Raw genomic sequence first — 19,843 nt, forward strand, 5'->3', positions numbered from 1 at the left:
AAAGTTCCTTGATGACAGACAGATAGATAAAGCGACAAACAGACACTTCTACATGGTGAGAAATTTAAACCCAGGAAATAGCTGTTAACATATTTTTTTTTCTTTTTGTTGAGTTGATTGGGGTCACACTGGCTTGTTAACATGTTTGACTGCAGTACGATCACTGTTGGCTCGCTGGGGTCTGCATCAAACGGTTCTATTCATGTTTGGTTACTGCAGAGAAAAAAAAATGGATGCATTTTATTTTTTATAAAAAAGTAGAATTAGTCATAAAGGAAGAATCAAAGAGAACTGATTTCTTTCATCTTCCATATGAAATGCTCCTAAATAAATTTTACTGTAACAGAATGTTTTGCCATGTATCTTATTGATAAGGCAGTCATGGGAAAAACTTCTGTACCGCTCTTCCGTCTCCATTATTTTTGTCCACAGGTGGCCGGACACTGCAGGTCATCCGGGCCAAAGAATCTGACGGTGGTCAGTACACTTGTATAGCTATCAACCAAGCTGGTGAAAGCAAGAAAAAGGTCACCCTGACTGTTTATGGTTTGTTTTCACCCTCCTCCTAAAATTCTTTCATTTTTAAACTGACATTCAATATTTTCTATCTGCACATCTTAACGACAAATAAAATCCTTCTGTTCTTGTTTCGTTCCCTCAGTGCCCCCAAGCATTAAAGATCACGGCAGTGAATCTCTTTCTGTAGTTCATGTGAGAGAGGGGTCCTCAGTGTCATTGGAGTGCGAGTCCAACGCTGTCCCACCTCCAGTTGTCACGTGGTATAAGAACGGGCGGATGATCACAGAATCGACTCACGTGGAGATTTTAGCAGATGGACAAATGCTGCACATCAAGAAAGCTGAGGTGCACCTTTTATTCTTGTCTGCGTGGGATTGTGGAAGAGAGAACTGAGAGTTGCCTATTCCCTTTACAACAGTGAGAGATGATATTTACTATCAAATAACATCGTCAATGCCATTGACCTTATTTTCATTAAAAAAGCAGGACTGCAGAAAGCAATTAGGACTGGGGCGTTGGAGCATAAAGATGACTGATGATTTAATCTACACTCGAGCAGTGTGGTTGGTCATCTATAACTTAATGGAGCACATACAATAGTATCTTTTTCTTTTAGGTATCTGACACAGGCCAGTATGTATGTAGAGCTATAAATGTAGCAGGACGGGATGATAAAAATTTCCACCTCAATGTATATGGTGAGCATCTGCCTCTAATACAACTCTTTTTCCCCCAGATATGCCAATGAAAGAAAGTGTCCTGAATGAACTTAATGAGGACACATGGTTTTCTTCTCTTTTCACAGTGCCACCCAGTATTGAAGGACCTGAAAAAGAAGTGGTTATTGAGACGATCAGCAATCCTGTGACCCTAACATGCGATGCCACTGGAATCCCGCCTCCCACCATCGTGTGGTTGAAGAATCACAAGCCTATAGGTAATACAGCTGTGCATATTTTTGTGGTTTTCTTTTGCTTGGAAGGCATGGGATTTATATAACTAGCACATTTTTCGCATTATGTTATAGTTGTGTTTAGTTGAGAAAGCTTAATGCACTGAAATATAAACTTACAAAATAGACTCATAAAATTATTTATTTTATAAAGAGAATTTTCTCTTTGCCTTTCTCAAGAAGGTTCTCATTTAAAATAAAAGTACAGCCCTGGGCGGTTGGCTCAGTGGTAGAACATCATCAGCCCAGTGTGTGGGTTCAATTCCAGGCCAGGGCATACAGGAGAAGTGCCCATCTGCTTCTTCACCCTTCCCCCTCTCCTTTTTCTCTATCTCTCTCTTCCCCTCCCACAGCCAAGGCTCCATTGGAGCAAAGTTGGCCCGGGTGCTGAGGATGGCTCCATGGCCTCTGCCTCAGGCACTAGAATGGCTTTGGTTGCAATGGAGCAGTGCCGCATATGGGCAGATCATTGCCCCTTGGTGGGCATGCTGGGTGGATCTTGGTTGGGTGCATGAAGGAACCTGTCTGCCTGCCTCCCCGCTTCTCACTTCAGAAAAAAATATTTAAAAAAATAATAAAATAAAATAAAAGAACAAAGAAAGAACTATTCAAAATTTATTTTTCAACCACAGTTGACACAATATTATATTACACTGCTCACAAAAATTAGGCAATATATCTGACCTGACCTGTAGTGGCGCAGTGGATAAAGCGTCGACCTGGAAATGCTGAGGTCGCTGGTTCGAAACCCTGGGCTTGCCTGGTCAAGGCACACATGGGAGTTGATGCTTCCAGCTCCTCCCCTTCTCTCTCTCTCTGTCTCTCCCTCTCCTCTCTAAAATGAATAAATAAAAAAATTAAAAAAAAAATCTTTAAAAAAAAAAAAATTAGGCAATATATCAAAGTGAATATGAAGTGATAAAAATAGAAGCATTTGATTTTTTTTATTAAACAAGAACATCAGAAAAGCAAATGACAAGTCAAAGAAAATTGTTCTATTATGTAAATGAGATGCAAAATCATCTTTTATTTCATTGGTGAAAATGCACTATACAAATGGCTAAAAGTACCGGAGTATCTACACATTCTCTGATCTTGAAAGTGCACATCCTACAATCTCCCAGCCCTTGCAATGCCCCTGCAACACAATTTGCTTGAATGCAAAGCCTGGAGAGCCATAGGATGTCTTAAAGCTGGTCAAACACAGATGACAGTGGCAACAGCACTTGGAACATCCCAAAGCCTGATTAGAAAATGTGGAATCCCTTTCAACAGACTAGCACAGTACAAAGAAGATCAGGGCAGGGTTGCTTATCTGCCACAACAGCAAGAGATAATCGTTACTTGACCTTACTGGCAAGAAAGAACAGGCACTGCAATGCGAGAGCTGCAGAGACAGTTTCTCACTGCCACTAGACAATGGATATGCACCCAGATCATACAAAATTGCTCCATCGTGTTGGACTGCATGCCCGACGACCAATGGTATGCATTCCATTATCTGCTGAACACTGTAGAACCTGTAGAAGGTGGGTTGATGAACATCATCATTGGACCTGTGATGAGTAGTCAACTGTCCTCTTCTCTGATGAGTCACAGTTAAGTCTGCAGCCTGCCGATCATCGTGTCCTGTTCTGGCGTGACCAAGGAACATGGGAGAATCCACGTTTGAGGTGAGAAAGGGACTCCTTTGGTGGCTGTGGAATCATGGTGTGGGCTGGAATCAGCACTGGTGGTCATACCGACCTCCACGTCATCAGAAACGGATTGCTGTCTGCTGTCAGATATCGAGATGAAGCCCTGCATCCTATAGTGCTACTCTATACTGGAGCAGTTGGAAACAACTTTCTTTTCATGGACGATAATACAAGGCCCCACCATGTGCATCTCATCAACAACGTGCTTCAGGAGGCAGGAAACTGAACACGTTGACTGGCCTTCACATTCTCCAGACTAAATCCCATTGAACATGCTTGGGATGCACTGGGAAGACATCTAGCAAACCGTCCAGTGCCTCCCACAACACTTTTTGAGCTGGACGTTGCCCTGGCACAAGAATGGCAAAGGATCCCAAAAGAACTGCTGGACAGTCTGATCCTGTCCATGCCCCATCACTGTCAGTGTGTTTTGGCAGTCTTAGGTGACCACACACCCTACTGAACAGTCGATGTGCGGCACTCTTGTCCAGTTTGACATGCTTCTGTTCACCTCCACCCGTATGTTACTTGCTACTCAATCATGATAATTGAGTTTGCATCTCATTTGCATAATTGAACTTTTTTTGACTTGTCATTCGCTTTTCTGATGTTCTTGTTTAATAAAAATAATCAAATGCCTCTTTTTTTTCTCACTTCATATTCATTTTTAAATATCCCCTAATTTATGTGAGCAGTAGTTTCAGGTGTGCAACATAGTGGTTCAACAATTATATACCTTATGAAGTGATCAGCCCAGTAAATCTAAGTGCCTGACACCATACATAGTTATTATATTATTGACTATATGCCCTAGCCTGTACTTTACATTTCAGTGACTATTTTTATAACTAACAATTTGTACTTCTTAATCCCTTTCACCTTTTTCACCTATCTTTAATCTCCCTCCCATTAAGAAATATATTCATCACAAGAAGCAAGACATTTTTGTGCTGAATTGAAAAGATGTCAACAATAAAAGCTTTTGTATGTTTTGTTTTGTTTTGCTTTTTGTCTACCTCTAGAAAATTCTGACTCACTTGAAGTTCATATTTTGTCTGGAGGTAGCAAACTCCAAATTGCCCGGTCTCAGCGGTCAGACAGTGGAAACTATACATGCATCGCATCAAATATGGAAGGAAAGGCAGAGAAAAATTACATTCTTTCAATTCAAGGTATGTGATTTATCTTCAATATCTATAGTACATTCTTTTTTTTTTTAACAGAGACAGAGACAGAGTCAGAGAGAGGGATAGATAGGGACAGACAGACAGGAACGGAGAGAGATGAAAAGCATCAATCATTAGTTTTTCATTGCAACACCTTAGTTGTTCATTGATTGCTTTCTCATATGTGCCTTGACCATGGGGCTACAGCAGACTGAGTAACCCTTACTCGAGCCAGTGACCTTGGGTCCAAGGTCACTGGCTCATCATCAAACCAGATGAGCCCGCACTCAAGCTGGCAACCTCGGGGTATCGAACTTGGGTCCTGCGCATCCCAGTCTGATGCTCTATCCACTTCGCCACCACCTGGTCAGACTATTACATTCTTTACATAGTACAAAATAAGTCCACAATTAAAGAGATCATTTCTAATTGATTCAAATATGTTTAGATCAACAAAAAATATTGTCAATTCTCTGTCTTGCATTTACCAGTAGATTCTGTTCTCATGGAAATTGGCCTATATGTGGAAGAAAAGAATAGTAGAAATTTGAATTTCTTTATTTTTCCATGTTTGCCAAAATTATTGTTGAATTATTTATTTAAAACTAGCATAACTTATTTTGATGCTAAGCCCATAGGTCTATTCTTATTTCTTTCTAAGTAGTATTTAATTCATAAAGAGGCTGCACTATGTTCTAACTACAGGTAAGGGATTGGGCAAATTTCAAGTAATCATGAATTTTATGCTATTTTGAGATAAAAAGTAACAAGCGTTCATTTATTCAACAAATATTTACTTATTCCCATTATGTTCTAGCATTGTACTAGCACTGCAAGGAGACCTGTATCCTTCTGATTTTCAGTAAACCTCTAATAAGTACTTTTTTCCCAATAATGAATTGAAATGGAAGTCTAACTTGAAACTAAGTCAAAATGCTTCCTTTTCCCAATGTTAATATAGTTATTTTGAAAATAATTTATCATAAAATAACACTTTGAGTTGTGAGTTTTTTCATGCTGGCTGACCCCCAGGAGTGAGCTTTTTTTTCATAAAAATGAAATTAGTTTCAGTTACAGTTTTATTAACTTAAAATCATGTTTGTTTGATAACCAATTTATGGAAACAAGAAGAACATACATTTGCCTTTTTTTAATGTTGCCTTACACATTTTTAAAATAAAAATTTTTGTACGATCCCACTCTGGATGGTCAGGAGGCACGAGGATGTACATGAATGTTCATACTGTTCAAAGAGTTAAAATGTACATTGTTATTGATCTGTTGTGTGCTCTACTAAAGCTAACTGCAAAAAATAAAATTAAAGAAAAAGTAAAATAAGTTTATGAGCATAAGAGGTTTCTTGGATTAATAATATTTTGAGATTTCAGAAACAAAGGGAAAAAGAGCTACTCAGGGATTCACTGTCAGAAATTGCATGTTTTGTTATGTTTAATGCAATAATAATATTAGTTGTTAATCATAGGAGTATGTGGTGTGTCCAAACATTTTACCAGACTGTTTACATACATTATTATGTCATAAGACTAGAAATAATATATGCATATTGGTCCTAGTGTAGTGCTTGTCATATATTAGAATTCATTAAAGGATATTTCTTATTGTTTGACTTCTTCATTACCCTCAATTATATAAATTTGGTATAATTATCATCTTGTAGGTGACTAAACTGAGATTTAGAGTGAGTATGCAGTGGTGTGCTGGTAAATGTTAAATAATTGACACTACAGATATAAAGGTCCTGAATTGTAGCCAATGGTTTGCCAATTTCCATGGTGTAAATATCTCCACCATGGCTCATTTCAAGTTCCCAACGTGATGTCACTGAATAGCAAAGACGTGCAGACCTGGCTCTTGTGAACTGACGTGACTGTCCCAGAAGACCACTATAATTATATGGAAAAGGAATTCAAATGTGTTTCTGTTTGATACCATTGTCAAAATTTAGCCCTGGCCGGTTGGCTCAGCGGTAGAGCATCGGCCTAGCGTGCGAAGGACCCGGGTTCGATTCCCGGCCAGGGCACACAGGAGAGGCGCCCATTTGCTTCTCCACCCCTCCGCCACGCCTTCCTCTCCGTCTCTTCCCCTCCCGCAGCCAAGGCTCCATTGGAGCAAAGATGGCCCGGGCGCTGGGGATGGCTCTGTGGCCTCTGCCTCAGGCGCTAGAGTGGCTCTGGTCGCAACATGGCGACGCCCATGATGGGCAGAGCATCGCCCCCTGGTGGGCAGAGCATCGCTCCTGGTGGGCGTGCCGGGTGGATCCCGGTCGGGCGCATGCGGGAGTCTGTCTGACTGTCTCTCCCTGTTTCCAGCTTCAGAAAAATGCAAAAAAAAAATTTTATTACACATTATTTCTCTATCTCATCATTAAAGTGAAAACCAAACACGGCTAAAAAGAAAGAACAGAAACTCTTGGATCTTGAAAACTTAAATCTTTATGCCAATTTTTATAAAACAGATTATTCTGCATTGTACGAATTCTAAATTATCTGTTGAGAATTTGATCTAAGAGTGATTCTATTTAGCCAGGAAGTGTGTCCATGAGGTAGACTTGTCACCAGTCCTTATAATTAAATAATTATATCAACTTAAAAACATACCAGGAATATTGAAGTAATTGCTTTACCCTTTCCTCATTTAAAAATAACTTAGGATAATAACAGTTTTATCTAGAACCACAATCTAGGAGGAATATAAAATAAAAAATGGCATATTGTCCAGTGATTCTATTTTATTTGTTAGAATTTATATCATCGTGCCTTGTTAATGGACATTTTTATTTCTCCAAAGTTCCCCCAAGTGTTGCTGGTGCTGAAATACCAAGTGAAGTCAGTGTCCTTCTAGGAGAAAATGTTGAGCTGGTCTGCAATGCAAATGGCTTTCCCCCACCAATTATCCTATGGCTCAGAGATGGAAAACACATAACTACTAGCAGTGAAACCGAAAGAATCCGGTATGTTTAAAAAGAATATTTGAATCATTAATTTCAAGGTCTTGTACAATGCTCTATGCTTCGCATTTAACACAAATAATACCAAATTCAGTCTCCTTTGAACTTGGCTATCATTGTATTCAGAGAAAAAATAATTTTGGAGTGTTGAATGTGGAAATTCTCCTTGGAGAATCACTTGAAAGTGTGTGTGTGTGTGTGTGTGTGTGTGTGTGTGTGTGTGTGTGTGTTCTTTATATAACTTAGAGTAAAATTTCCTCAGACATTCATTCTTACAAAAAAGTGAGTTAACTGTTGTTGGTTTTATTCCTCTAATCTCAGAATGTTTATACCAAACTACGTGTCATAGAATAATTAGTTCCTCCTGTTAGCATCACACCAATTTTATCTTATAAAAGATTCTTCAGTAATCTTAGATATGATTTCATTTCTTGAGATCACCAAACCACCAATCATGTCCTATTTCTTGACTCCTTTTGAAAAAGATACAATATCACCCTAACCTAGTTCATTCCTTGCAGTGATTTGTCTAAGCCCCGTTTTCAGCTGACACTTGTTACCTGTGTCACAAACCACATGAAGATTGATTAATAATGTAGTAGGGGCCTCCTGCTACTGTTAGCAACACATACTTTTGTAAGAACAATGCGGAATTCTATATCTACTAGATTACTTTATCACAAAGCCCAATTATATACAAATACTAGAGAAATTATAATTACTTTAAGAATTATATGTGTATAAGTAGGCATTAATTAAATTATTGCAATCTTTATCATTTTGAACATTTTAAATTTAACAATTTGGAATGTATTTTCTAGTTAATGAGTTGAATATACATAGTTTAAAGAAAGATAAATGTTTTCTGTAAAATTATTTTTATTAAAATTTAGATATTTGGTCCTTTTATAAGATTAGGTTGCTCAGTATTTTAGAGACACATTTTAAGTTTCACATCTCTGGTGTGGACATTTCTGAAGAGTTAACAAATATTTAATTATTTTTATTAAATCAGCCTATATTAGTCATATCTTAAGCCAAGTATTAGTTGTTGAGACCAAAGATCTTATATTAATATAAGAGAATACTTGTACCTAGGAATTTTCAATCTATCACTTCTTTTACATGATAATCTTAAATGTATTGTACTTATATCCACTAGACTGGTTATTTGTTTACTGCTCCCCAGTACGTACAGGTTTGTAAGTAGAACAATTCATCAATCAAATAAAGTAATTTTCCCAAAGCTAACTTACTAATTCCCATGGTCATGGCATTTGCTTTTTTGTTCATTAATGTGGTTAAATTCATGGAATTTTAAAGTTCATATCTTGAAAAAATATACAATAGACCCAGGAAATAACATTCTCAATAATCATATTTAATAACATGATATGTTAGAAATGGGCTGTTTACTTTTGACACTGGAAGAAACTAATAAAATCACTATTATAGGAGTAACTATAAATAGCAATGTAATCTCTTTATAAAACTTGTTTGATTAATGATCTGTGAAAAGAGTCAATAAAGCAATTAACTTAGATATCTCTGATCATCTAACCGTATAGTTGTTATTTACTATTGCATAGTTCAAAAGAAAAAGCTTTAGCAACTTACAGAAAAATTTTTGCAAAATATACCCATATATAGGTAATTCTGAGCTGGTGTCACAATTTAAATAAATTAATCCACTTTTTCTCATTAAGAGTATTACTTAGTATAACTAGATTTTTTGATAGATAATTTCTTTAAATTCTCATTGTAACACTTTTTCCATTTCATACCAGAATTTTTTATAATTTTAATTTAAATCAGACCTTACATTTACAGCTGAGGATAAAATATCCTATCTGTGAGGGAAAAAAACAAAACAAAATACATCTTTGCCTATGATTTGTATATGGACATTCCTAATCTGATTTTATTCATTTCCTTTTTTCTCAAAAGGAGGCAGTGGATATACGAGACCCAGGACTGTAGAATTTTAGTTGGTTGCCTGAAATCTCCATCTGTTTAACCAGCTCTGACTTTACATACTTCTATGTAGTTAGTGAAAAATATTTGAACCATTATTTGCAAGAGAAGGGTGCATTTTGAGGTGTTTTTTTCTTCTAAAGAACACAGTAAATTGGGTGAGTCTTCCAGATTTTAGCTCAACATACATCATCTCAGTGCCTCTTTTATGGCCCTTCTTTAGGGTGACTGCAAATGGCAGCACGTTAATCATTTATGGAGCGCTCCCGTCCGACGTGGGGAAATACACGTGTGTTGCTACTAATCCTGCTGGAGAGGAAGACCGAATTTTTAACTTAAATGTGTATGGTAAATATGAAATTTCACCCTCTTTTGACTATGCTACTTCAGGAGTCTCTCGGTGAAAATGAAGACCCAGCAGCAGGTATCTGAAGCATTTAGTTTAAAAATATGGTGTCATTAAGATTTCTCTTGGGTTGTAAAGCAAAAATTTAGGCAATTGTAGTTGAGATGATTTGAACTAGTAACATACACCCCATTTGCCTCTCTCTCTCATTTTCTCCATGGCATAGTTCCCCCGGCAATTAGGGGTAATAAAGAAGAAACTGTGAAACTAACGGCTTTAGTGGATACTTCAATAAATATTGAATGCAGAGCCACAGGGACACCTCCACCACAGATCAACTGGTTGAAGAACGGACTTCCTCTGCCTCTCTCCTCCCATATCCGGTTGCTGTCTGGAGGGCAGGTTATCAGGTCAGCTTTTATTGTGTGTCATTTGTTGCTTCCTAGACAGATAAAGTTGCACTGATTGTAGAGTTAACTTATCTAAATAAAGTTTAAGACATTTTTTTCTAAGTTTTTGCATATGTTTTTTCTTTTTCAGTATCTTTTTAGAAGACAGAGAATAACAAAAAATTGCAATGGATTTTTATTCTTATTTAAATGCTCATGTTTTAGTAAATTGTATAAAATAGGTCTTTTATAGAAGAAATCTATCTATTACATATGAATTTTCAAGAACTAATATCTTAGCAAAAATTTATATGACAAAATGATAGGAAGATGCCTACTATATTAATATCATTCTCTTTCTCTATTAGTGTATATTTGAAAAGTATCCACCTGTTAAATTGTGTTATATTTTAAGTGGCTAACTCTAATCAACTTTGGAGAATAAATTGCTTTAAAGCATCTGTATTTTATAATGGATGGTTATAATCTTCATACCTAAATTTCCTAACATAAGTCGCTTTCTGTAATCTGTGCTTAAATCATAAGTATTTTATTTGTGTGTGTTGATTGGGATCAAATTATGAAATGTTGGGTAAAATTGTGTTTCAGGATCGTGCGAGCTCAGGTGTCTGATGTGGCTGTGTACACATGTGTGGCTTCCAACAGAGCTGGGGTTGATAATAAGCACTATAGTCTTCAAGTGCTGGGTATGTTGCGGAAATAACCCTAGTGCTTTACCATGTGTCTGGTATTAAGCAACTGCCTTATATTTAGATATTGCCTTATCAAAAAAAGATTGGTAAAATAGGATTTTGCTAACTAGGGAAGAATGCATTTTCTCTCTAAGGGTCAAATTTTATTAGAACATACTGCCTGTTTGTCAAAAATGAGCCTTGAACCAGGAATTTTGCATTAAGTCACATGTAAAATTTTAAAAATAGAATTTCAATCCAGACATAAGACCAGTTTTGTATAGAAATAAAAAGTTAATATTGTTTTCTAATATTATTAGTGTATTAAAAATATGAATTGATGTGTGTGTGTGTGTGTGTGTACAGAGAATTCACATTTTATTTCTGAAATATTAATGTTTTCTGGTCCAGGTTTGTCAATCCTGAGAACATTCAGAATAGTTAAATAACTATTTACTAGAGCTGTTAAATGACTTACGTTGGATTATAAAAAACTTACTCTAGAATATATTTTGTGCATTACACATAAAGTTGTTGAAAGTATGCTTCTGCAGTTACAATATGCATTATAATAAATTAAAGAGACAAACCTAAGAAGTTAAAAAATGTCCAAAGTTTAAATACATTGGAACATTGTATGTTCTACAAGAAACATTCCTGAGGTGTCACTTCTCACACTTTGTAAGATTAATAATTAACCTACCTAACACATGTTTTTATAGTGAAGTCATTAATTCATTATATGCTATTTTAAGTTCTATATTTTTACAGATCATAGAAACACTATGAAACTAATTGAACCCACCAATGTCTTTTATCTAAATTGATCTCAGATTAAAATAGGCATATCAATTTTGCCCGGTTTGTTTTCTGTGTAGTACCACCAAATCTGGACAATGCCATGGGAACAGAGGAAATCACCATTGTCAAGGGTAGTTCTACCTCCATGACCTGCCTTACAGACGGAACCCCAGCACCCCAGATGTCATGGCTTAGGGATGGCCAGTCGCTGGGGCTCGATGCCCATCTGACAGTGAGCACTCAGGGAATGGTCCTGCAGCTCAGCAAAGCAGAGACTGAAGATTCCGGACGGTACACTTGCATTGCCTCCAATGAAGCTGGAGAAGTCAGCAAACACTTTGTCCTGAAGGTCCTAGGTATGTAAACATGCACTAATTGGGAAGGAGGTGACAGCAAAGACTTATGGAGTAAATGAGTATAATTCTTAGAATCATTTGCTATGAGACAAAGTTTGTCCAAACCTCACTGCATTTCATATTTCTGTTCTGTAATTCAACTAGGGCAGTGATTTTCAACCTTCTTCATCAAATGGCACACATAAACGAAGTACTAAAATTCTGCGACACACTAAAAATATATTTCTTGCCTCTCTGACAAAAAAATATATAGGTATAATTTTGACTCATTCACACTGAAGGGCTATTGTTGTATTGGCTGTTGTTTTTTATTTGACAGTCTAATGTCAAAATGGTTAGTGCCCCCTGACTAAATAGTCAGATACTGCATGTTTTTAAATTTCTTATGACACACAAGCTAAAAATCATTGATTTAGGATTATGCTTATCTGATGCATATTAAATTTTAATCATTTTGTTTTTTATCATCTAAAAAGAGGAGAACTACTACTTGTAAATTATTCCAAGAACTAAAAGCACATCTAATAACAACAATTTAATGAAAAAGTATAATATTTGTATTATTGGATGTTGTTCCAAACAGTCTTTAAATGATCCAATGTGTAGAGTATAGTTATAATCATCGTTTCAAATAACCTAGTTCTATTTCCTCTTGTGTGTATTAAAATAAATATTTAAGATGTGTATTCTAGTGTTGTACATGCAAACAAATAGGATAAGGAGAAAACACATCTTTTGCTTGAGGTCAAAATTTTTGACTTAGGAAGAGAAATGAAGATGAGTGAAATGAACTGACTCTTTTAATAATCAATACTTTTTTGGAGTTTTTTGTATCGTGTAGGTAAAACTTCATATTCTTTACAGAGAACAAAATGTACCTCACACAGCACAAGAGGAAGAATTTTGGCAGGGGTTTTAACCAAAGAGGCTAGCATATGTTTTTCAGAATAACCTGTAATCTTTCTCATAGTACCTATTGTAATTTAATTACTGTGTAACTTTAGAAGTCTGCCTCATCCTTAGTTAAACTCTATGATGAGCGGTACCCATCTTACTTATTGCTGTATTTGCAGTGCATTGAACACATGTTTCTTTGTTTTATCGACTTGAATGGAATTAGATACTCATCAGCTAGATTAAAGGAAGTTTTAACTGGAGAGGGAGACAAAACAATGTCTAGATTAACAAAGAGAGATACTGTGGTATAGACAGATGCTCCAGAGGATGGAGGATGGTAATGGAGGCAGGACTCCAGGATATCAAGAGATGAAAGACAGAAGAATGTGTGATTCTGTGAGGAGGAGTAGAATACCACCTTCCTGTACAGCAATTCACAGAATATGAGGAATAACAGAAGATGACGTAAATGTGGTCTTGTACCTTAATTATTCACCCATTAAGTATTAATTATTAACTGCTATACATTATAAGCCAGGTGTGTTTTAGTCACCATGCACAAATAATTATTGAACAACTGCTATGTGACATATGGTATGACAGCTACTTGAATGCATCATTGAATAAGAAATATGTGGCCTGACCAGGTGGTGGTGAAGTGAACAGAGCATCGTTAGAAACTCAGAGGTGGCCAGCTTGAGCGCAGGCTCACCAGCTTGAGTGCAGGGTCGCTGGCTTGAGCATGGGATCATAGACGTGACCCTATGGTCGCTGGCTTGAAGCCCAAGGTTGCTGGCTTGAGAAAGGTGTCATTCGCTCTGCTGTAGCCCCCCCCCCCCATCAAGGCACATATGAGAAAGCAATCAATGAACAGCTAAGGTGCCACAATCAAGACTTGATGGTTCTCATCTCTCTCCCTTCCTGTCTGTCTGTCCTTATCTGTCTTTCTCTCTGTCTCTCTCACAAAAAAATAAAAAATAAAAAAAAGATGTGGTTTCCATTTCCTAAATCTAGGGGAACACAGATATTGAACAAATATATACTTTTGAATATGATGAGGATTATATGACTAAAATCTCATTCTGTGGGATGGTGAGGTTCATAGAACATCCGCTGGCCTAAAGGATCAATTCAAGCCTTAAAGGGTAGGGTTTGCAGAGGTGAGTGGTGAGTTGCCTACATCTGTCACCTAAGAATGATAGAGCTTGAGTTGTTCATCTGTACCCGGCGAACTGCATATGAAAGGAAGAGTAGCAAAGAGACAAGCCTGGAAATTTACAAACTATAAAGAGCCTTGGGGACATTTTAGAGAATTTGGACCTTCTGACAAAGGCAGGAAAGAAGCTCAAGCAGGAATGTGTTACAAGTAGATTTCATTTCCCAGAAATTCCATCCGAAGACAGAGTTGAGAATGAGCTGCCGAGCCCAGGTAGTCATACAGGCCTGAAAAGGCAGGGGCCAGGCCTAGGATGAGGGCTGGGGAAGGAGAGAAGGAACCCTCCAGGAATTCACAAACTCAGAATCACAGCACAGTTTTTGGATATAGGAAATGAAGGAGAGTAGTTAGAGCAGTTTACAAAGAATAACCTTCCCGGATGAAGGGCTTTAGAAGGATAATATTTTCTTAAAACAGATTTGAGAACTGGCTCAGAAGAAAGATGAGAAGTTTCTGCATTTCAGCATCTGTTGAAAGCTCATGCCATTAAAACCTGAAAAACTCGACACTTGAATCAGGGCTCCACTCAGAATGTGAATATAAATTGCCCTAATCTGGGGAACTGTGTTCTCAATTTAATTCTGTCCACATGGCGGGAAGTGTCATGGTGTATTAGCGGTTCTGGAAAGTCCAGTTTGGCCAGAATATTGAAAGCAAGGGAGAAAATCACACAAAATAAAGCTCAGGGGTTTTGACAGGGTCCAGGCTATGAAGCGCTTTGTCAACCACGTTAAAAATTTTTGGGTTTTATCCTAGAACAATGGAAAACCATTAAAAATTCTACTAAAAGGAATGCCATGAGTAGAGTTGTAGTTTGAAAAGACCACTCTTCCCTGTAGAGTGGAGAGCTGCTTAGAGCAGGACAGGAGAAGAATCTGAGAGACCATTGTATTGTTAGGAGTTCTGTTTGGGAATATCAGAACACCTAAAAATATGACAGCTTCAACAGAGAGCTTTTGTTTCTCTTGCTGAGCGAGATCTCTGGAGCTAGGCAGTAGCTGCCTTGGTTTACCAGGTCAGATAGTTACAGTTCTCTTGGCCTTCACATAAGAGTTGTTCAGCGGTTGTGCATTGTGGGCTCACCGCCAGTGTCACTAGATGCAACAAAGGAGCAGGGACAATTTAGAAGCACAAAACGTGGGCCCTAAAGAGACTTTCTATGAAGTCCCACAAAACCACTTCCACTTATATCTCATGGGTTAGAATCATCACTTGCTGCTCCACCTACTCTACTAAAGAGAGTAGGAAATGTAGTTCTTAGCACATGACAGTTCCAACACAATTGGGGTCTGTTTATACGAAAGAGACAAATAGAGAATATTGGGTGGGGAATAGATATTAATGTAGCTATCAAGGATGACTCCTTGTTTCTGGCTCACGTGACTGATGGGTGGATTCATCACACAAATTCAAGGAACACTGGAAAAAGACCAGGTTGTGAGAAATGAAGTAACAGGTTCAGGCTGAATACATGTTGAGTTTGAAGCAGTTTTCAAACATCCCACTGAAGATATGTATAGAATAATTGGATTGATGGGTCCGGAGCTCAGAAGAAAGATCTAGGCTAGAAATAAAGCTCTGGAGTCATCAGAGTGTGGGTAACTGTGCTGTCCGAAGTACCAAGTGTATGGACAAGACACAGAGTGCGATAGCTCACAATCACTAACACATGTGGGATCTGATGACAGGATTGGACCAGCTGGGAAAATGTTGTTTCTGTTGTTGCCATTGTTATTGTTATTTTAAATCTAGTGTCTATAACCTTTTAAGGATCAGGGCCATGTCTAACAAATCTTTTTATCCACAGTGACTGACACATAGTAAACAACCAATGAGTGAAAGGAATGAAGAATTGATCATAGTCAAAAGGGGAAACAGAAACATGCTTTTGAGTGATATAGACAACATGCTATGGAAATTAAAAGGGATAGAAATTTTATAGTTTGTTGAGAGAATCAAGAAAAGATTTATAGTTTTTTTTGTTTTTTTTGTTGTTGTTTTTTTTGTTTTGTTTTTTTTGTATTTTTCTGAAGCTGGAAACTGGGAGAGACAGTCAGACAGACTCCCGCATGCGTCTGACCGGGATCCACCAGGCACGCCCACCAGGGGGCGACACTCTGCCCACCAGGGGGCGATGCTCTGCCCCTCCGGGGCCACTCTAGCGCCTGGGGCAGAGGCCAAGGAGCCATCCCCAGTGCCCAGGCTATCCTTGCTCCAATGGAGCCTCGGCTGCGGGAGGGGAAGAGAGAGACAGAGAGGAAGGAGAGGGGGAGGGATGGAGAAGCAGATGGGCGCTTCTCCTGTGTGCCCTGGCCGGGAATCGAACCGGGACTTCTGCACGCCAGGCCGATGCTCTACCACTGAGCCAACTGGCCAGGGCCGAAAAAATTTATAGTTTTTACAAATGAACTTAACAATGCGACCTTGGTAGAACTTAAAAATGCTCAGTGAGGAGATGGGAGTGCTGGAGAATGTTCCACCGGAAAGAATAGCATTAGTAAAGACGCAGAACAGGAAAGGACTGTACTTGTGGGGGAAGAAGTAATCTAATTTAAAATCTAGGTTACATATAAGTATATCAAAAGCAGATAATGTTATAAAGATGGATTAAAGCCATATTATGGAACCTTGGAAGCTATTATATAATGTAGAATTTTTATTTAATTCAGTAAGCAACATGGGAGACACAAATCTTTTAAGCAAGAAATCTTGACTCAGTCTAAAATGCATTTAAGAAAATGTATTTTGTCTGACTTCTTAATTAAAATCTAAAAAAAATACAGATTTAATTTTTTTTTCCAGAAAGAGGAATGAGGACTGTAAGTAGAAATTTTTAGGAGGCAGATTTTAATTATAATATCAACAGCTATAGTAGATATTTTAGTAGTAATAACTTTGAAAAAAACTTTAATTGTAAAATAAAAGATTCAGAAACAAAAAAAAAATACATATCATTCATAGATTATCTCATTGAATGTTCACAGCAATCCTATTAGTTAAATAGTACTATCCTTATTTTGAGGTTTGTCCAAATCCACTATCCTAAAAAGTTTTGGAACCAAGATTCTAACTCAGGCTGTTTGACTCCAGACCCTTTGCCATGAGCCTCTGTTCTAAGCTATGTGCCTGATAAATAACAAATAAAAACAGTTAATATTTGGAGCTGTCCAACAGTTCTTTTGGCTGCCTTAAGAAACAGTAAGCTGGAAATGTTCATAGAAAACTTGAGTGATCATTGTAAGGGGAGTCTGTTTCAAAAGGAATTCTAAACGTAGGAATAGTTGAACCAAGAAACCTTGCTGTTTTTTTTCAAGTGTCTACATTCCTTAACATCTCCTTGGAATGATAATTTAGAAGTATAAATTTAAAAAAAAGAAAAGTATTTCTGTCCAGACATAACAAATGTGTTTTATTCAGAAACAGTCTCCAAATGTAGCTGTTCTTTTTCCTTCTGCTTAGTCATTGTTTCCTCTCTTAAAGCTCAGCATGGGAGAGATGATAGCAAAATTCCATAGCATTTGCCTGTGGCTTTTGTAGAAACAACAGATATTGAAAAAGCGCAAAAACACACTACTATGTTTGAGTACTCTCTTTGAAAAATGGCACAAGGTGGGTTTAGTTTTTATTGTTTTCAAATCTTGACAGTTAGGTGAGACTGCTCTATCTGAACCCCAGTTACCGAGGTACAACTACTTTGTGATGACCTATTAAAGCCATGATCCATCCCTTTCAAAATGTTGCTGTTTTAAAAATGGAAATAACATCAAGTAATTATTTTGTTTCTTTATTCTAATCAATTTATATCATACGAACCATAAATTTGCATCAAACTTTCTTTTAAAGTTTTTCTAATCAGCGTGACTTAAAGAGCAAGTGCATTTTCTTGTTTTTAATCTCCTTGAAATAGAACCCCCTCATATCAATGGATCTGAAGAACCTAGAGAGATATCCGTGATTGTTAATAATCCACTTGAACTTACCTGCATCGCTTCTGGAATCCCAGCTCCTAAAATTACCTGGATGAAAGACGGACGGCCCCTTCCGCAGACAGATCAGATACAGACTCTTGGAGGAGGAGAGGTTCTGCGAATAGCTAACAGTCAGGTAAGTTCAAAGTTCATACAACTGTTTTATCCTAGGTTCAACTTTTCCCTCGCTGATATATGAGAAATATTGGAAAAGTTGTATCTTTGAATTTGAATATATCACAGGTCTCTAGACACATACAAGAACGTGATTTTTTTTTAAATGTAGAAATATATTAAACTCAGAAGAAAGATATCTGCACATTAACTTTTACAAATTTTCAGTATTATAACTGACAGAATAATTACTGAAGCTCTTAATTTGTGCCATGTAGCTGTTTATGAAACTGGCAAAAAGCAATTCAATATGCATATATATATATATATATATGAAGCCTCAAAGAGCACATCTGATCTCCAAAATGAACTACCTGACATGAAAATCTAAAGAGACACAATTTTGCAAAAAAAAAAAAAAAAAAAAAAGAACAATTGAATAAAATTGACTGTTCTTTTAGGTTGTGTTTAAGGAAATTAATCAGAAATGTGAATATATTAAAGAGAAATATGTCTGGGATAGCATAGTGTCACAGTCTTCTGTCCTAACAAAGGCAAGTCTTATATTACAAATATTATCCATCTGTGCCCCAGTGTGCTCCTCTGTAAACTGAGGGTAAAATAATAATATGTAACTCACACACTTGGGCATTTAAACCTAAACTAAAATGATGTACTTAGACTGGAGCCACAGGCATGCAGTGATTCTAAAATAGAGTGAGATAGGATTGTTGTTGTTGCTGTTGCTATTATTGTTATTGTAATCAACATTCCTTTAAAAAATAGAATAACAAATTGTTTAATTGTTTTTGTTTGCATTTTCCTTGAGGAAAGAGAAGGAAAGGGAGTTGGGGAAAGAGAGTTAAGGATTATAAATGGTGTCAGTTCAGCTGTGAGCTCTATCTATCACAGTTGTGACCCTCACAACAATCCTGTGAGACAGTGTCTTTATCTCTGTTCTTCTACAGTTCCAGAAATGGACTTTTAGAGATGAGCACTTACCTGCCACATACTTATTGTTGCTCAGTGATGGGCTGGGTCTCAGTCCTGGGTCTGGTTCAAAAGCCTCACCAGTGGAGCTCAGCATAGTTTTCATTTTTCTTTTCTTTTCTTTTTCTTGCATGCACCCTGACCAGGATCCACTAACCCTGACCGGGATCCACTCAGAAAACCCATCAAGGGCTGATACTTGAGTCAACTGAGCTATTTTTAGCACCTGAGGTTGATGCTCAGACTAACTGAGCTATCTTCAGCACCCGGGGTCATGCTCAAACCCATTGAGCCACTGCCTACATGAAGGGAAGAGGCAAAGAAGGGGGATAGGGAGGGGAAGAAAAGCAGATGTTTGCTTCTCCTGTGTACCTTGACCAGGAATCGAACCTGGGATGTGCATATGCTGGGCTGATGCTCTATTCACTGAGCCACCAGCCAGGGCCAGTTTTCATTTCTGACACCAAGAACACACCTGCCATTTCCCTCTTCTTTCCATGAGACATTGTAATAACCCAGAGGAAACCCAGGTTAAATCAGCAAATCACTTGGATGTTATAATTTCAACAGACCAAAAAGGAAGTAAAAAAAATTTAACATGAAGAATAGCAAGAAGACAGGAAAGTATATGGAATATAAATTAAAAATTTCTAAAGGAATTGTAAGTATAAAGGAATCATAGTAAATAAAGCTTGAAAGGGATATTAAAGCCACATTATAGTAGGTCTTAAATGCAAGAATTAAAACTTGGGTTATAACTGAACAAGACAAAGGTGTCATAGAGGGTTAGATGTTGAC

The 19,843-nt window shown here is 37.4% G+C and overlaps 1 protein-coding gene across 1 annotated transcript in view; it reads left to right on the top strand.

The window, feature by feature from the left end:
* Window positions 1-19,843, top strand: part of HMCN1 (hemicentin 1) — a 412,067-nt gene that overhangs the window by 308,272 nt on the left and 83,952 nt on the right. Inside the window, exons 59-69 of the mRNA XM_066361732.1 lie at window positions 433-546; window positions 662-864; window positions 1,136-1,217; window positions 1,325-1,456; window positions 4,191-4,340; window positions 7,143-7,305; window positions 9,500-9,624; window positions 9,849-10,032; window positions 10,621-10,718; window positions 11,582-11,860; window positions 17,881-18,077. Coding sequence (XP_066217829.1) covers window positions 433-546; window positions 662-864; window positions 1,136-1,217; window positions 1,325-1,456; window positions 4,191-4,340; window positions 7,143-7,305; window positions 9,500-9,624; window positions 9,849-10,032; window positions 10,621-10,718; window positions 11,582-11,860; window positions 17,881-18,077 — 1,727 coding nt within the window. The remainder of the gene's footprint in view (window positions 1-432; window positions 547-661; window positions 865-1,135; window positions 1,218-1,324; window positions 1,457-4,190; window positions 4,341-7,142; window positions 7,306-9,499; window positions 9,625-9,848; window positions 10,033-10,620; window positions 10,719-11,581; window positions 11,861-17,880; window positions 18,078-19,843) is intronic.

This window comes from Saccopteryx leptura, chromosome 2 (genome assembly GCF_036850995.1).
Source record: "Saccopteryx leptura isolate mSacLep1 chromosome 2, mSacLep1_pri_phased_curated, whole genome shotgun sequence".
NCBI classification, from domain to species: domain Eukaryota; kingdom Metazoa; phylum Chordata; class Mammalia; order Chiroptera; family Emballonuridae; genus Saccopteryx; species Saccopteryx leptura.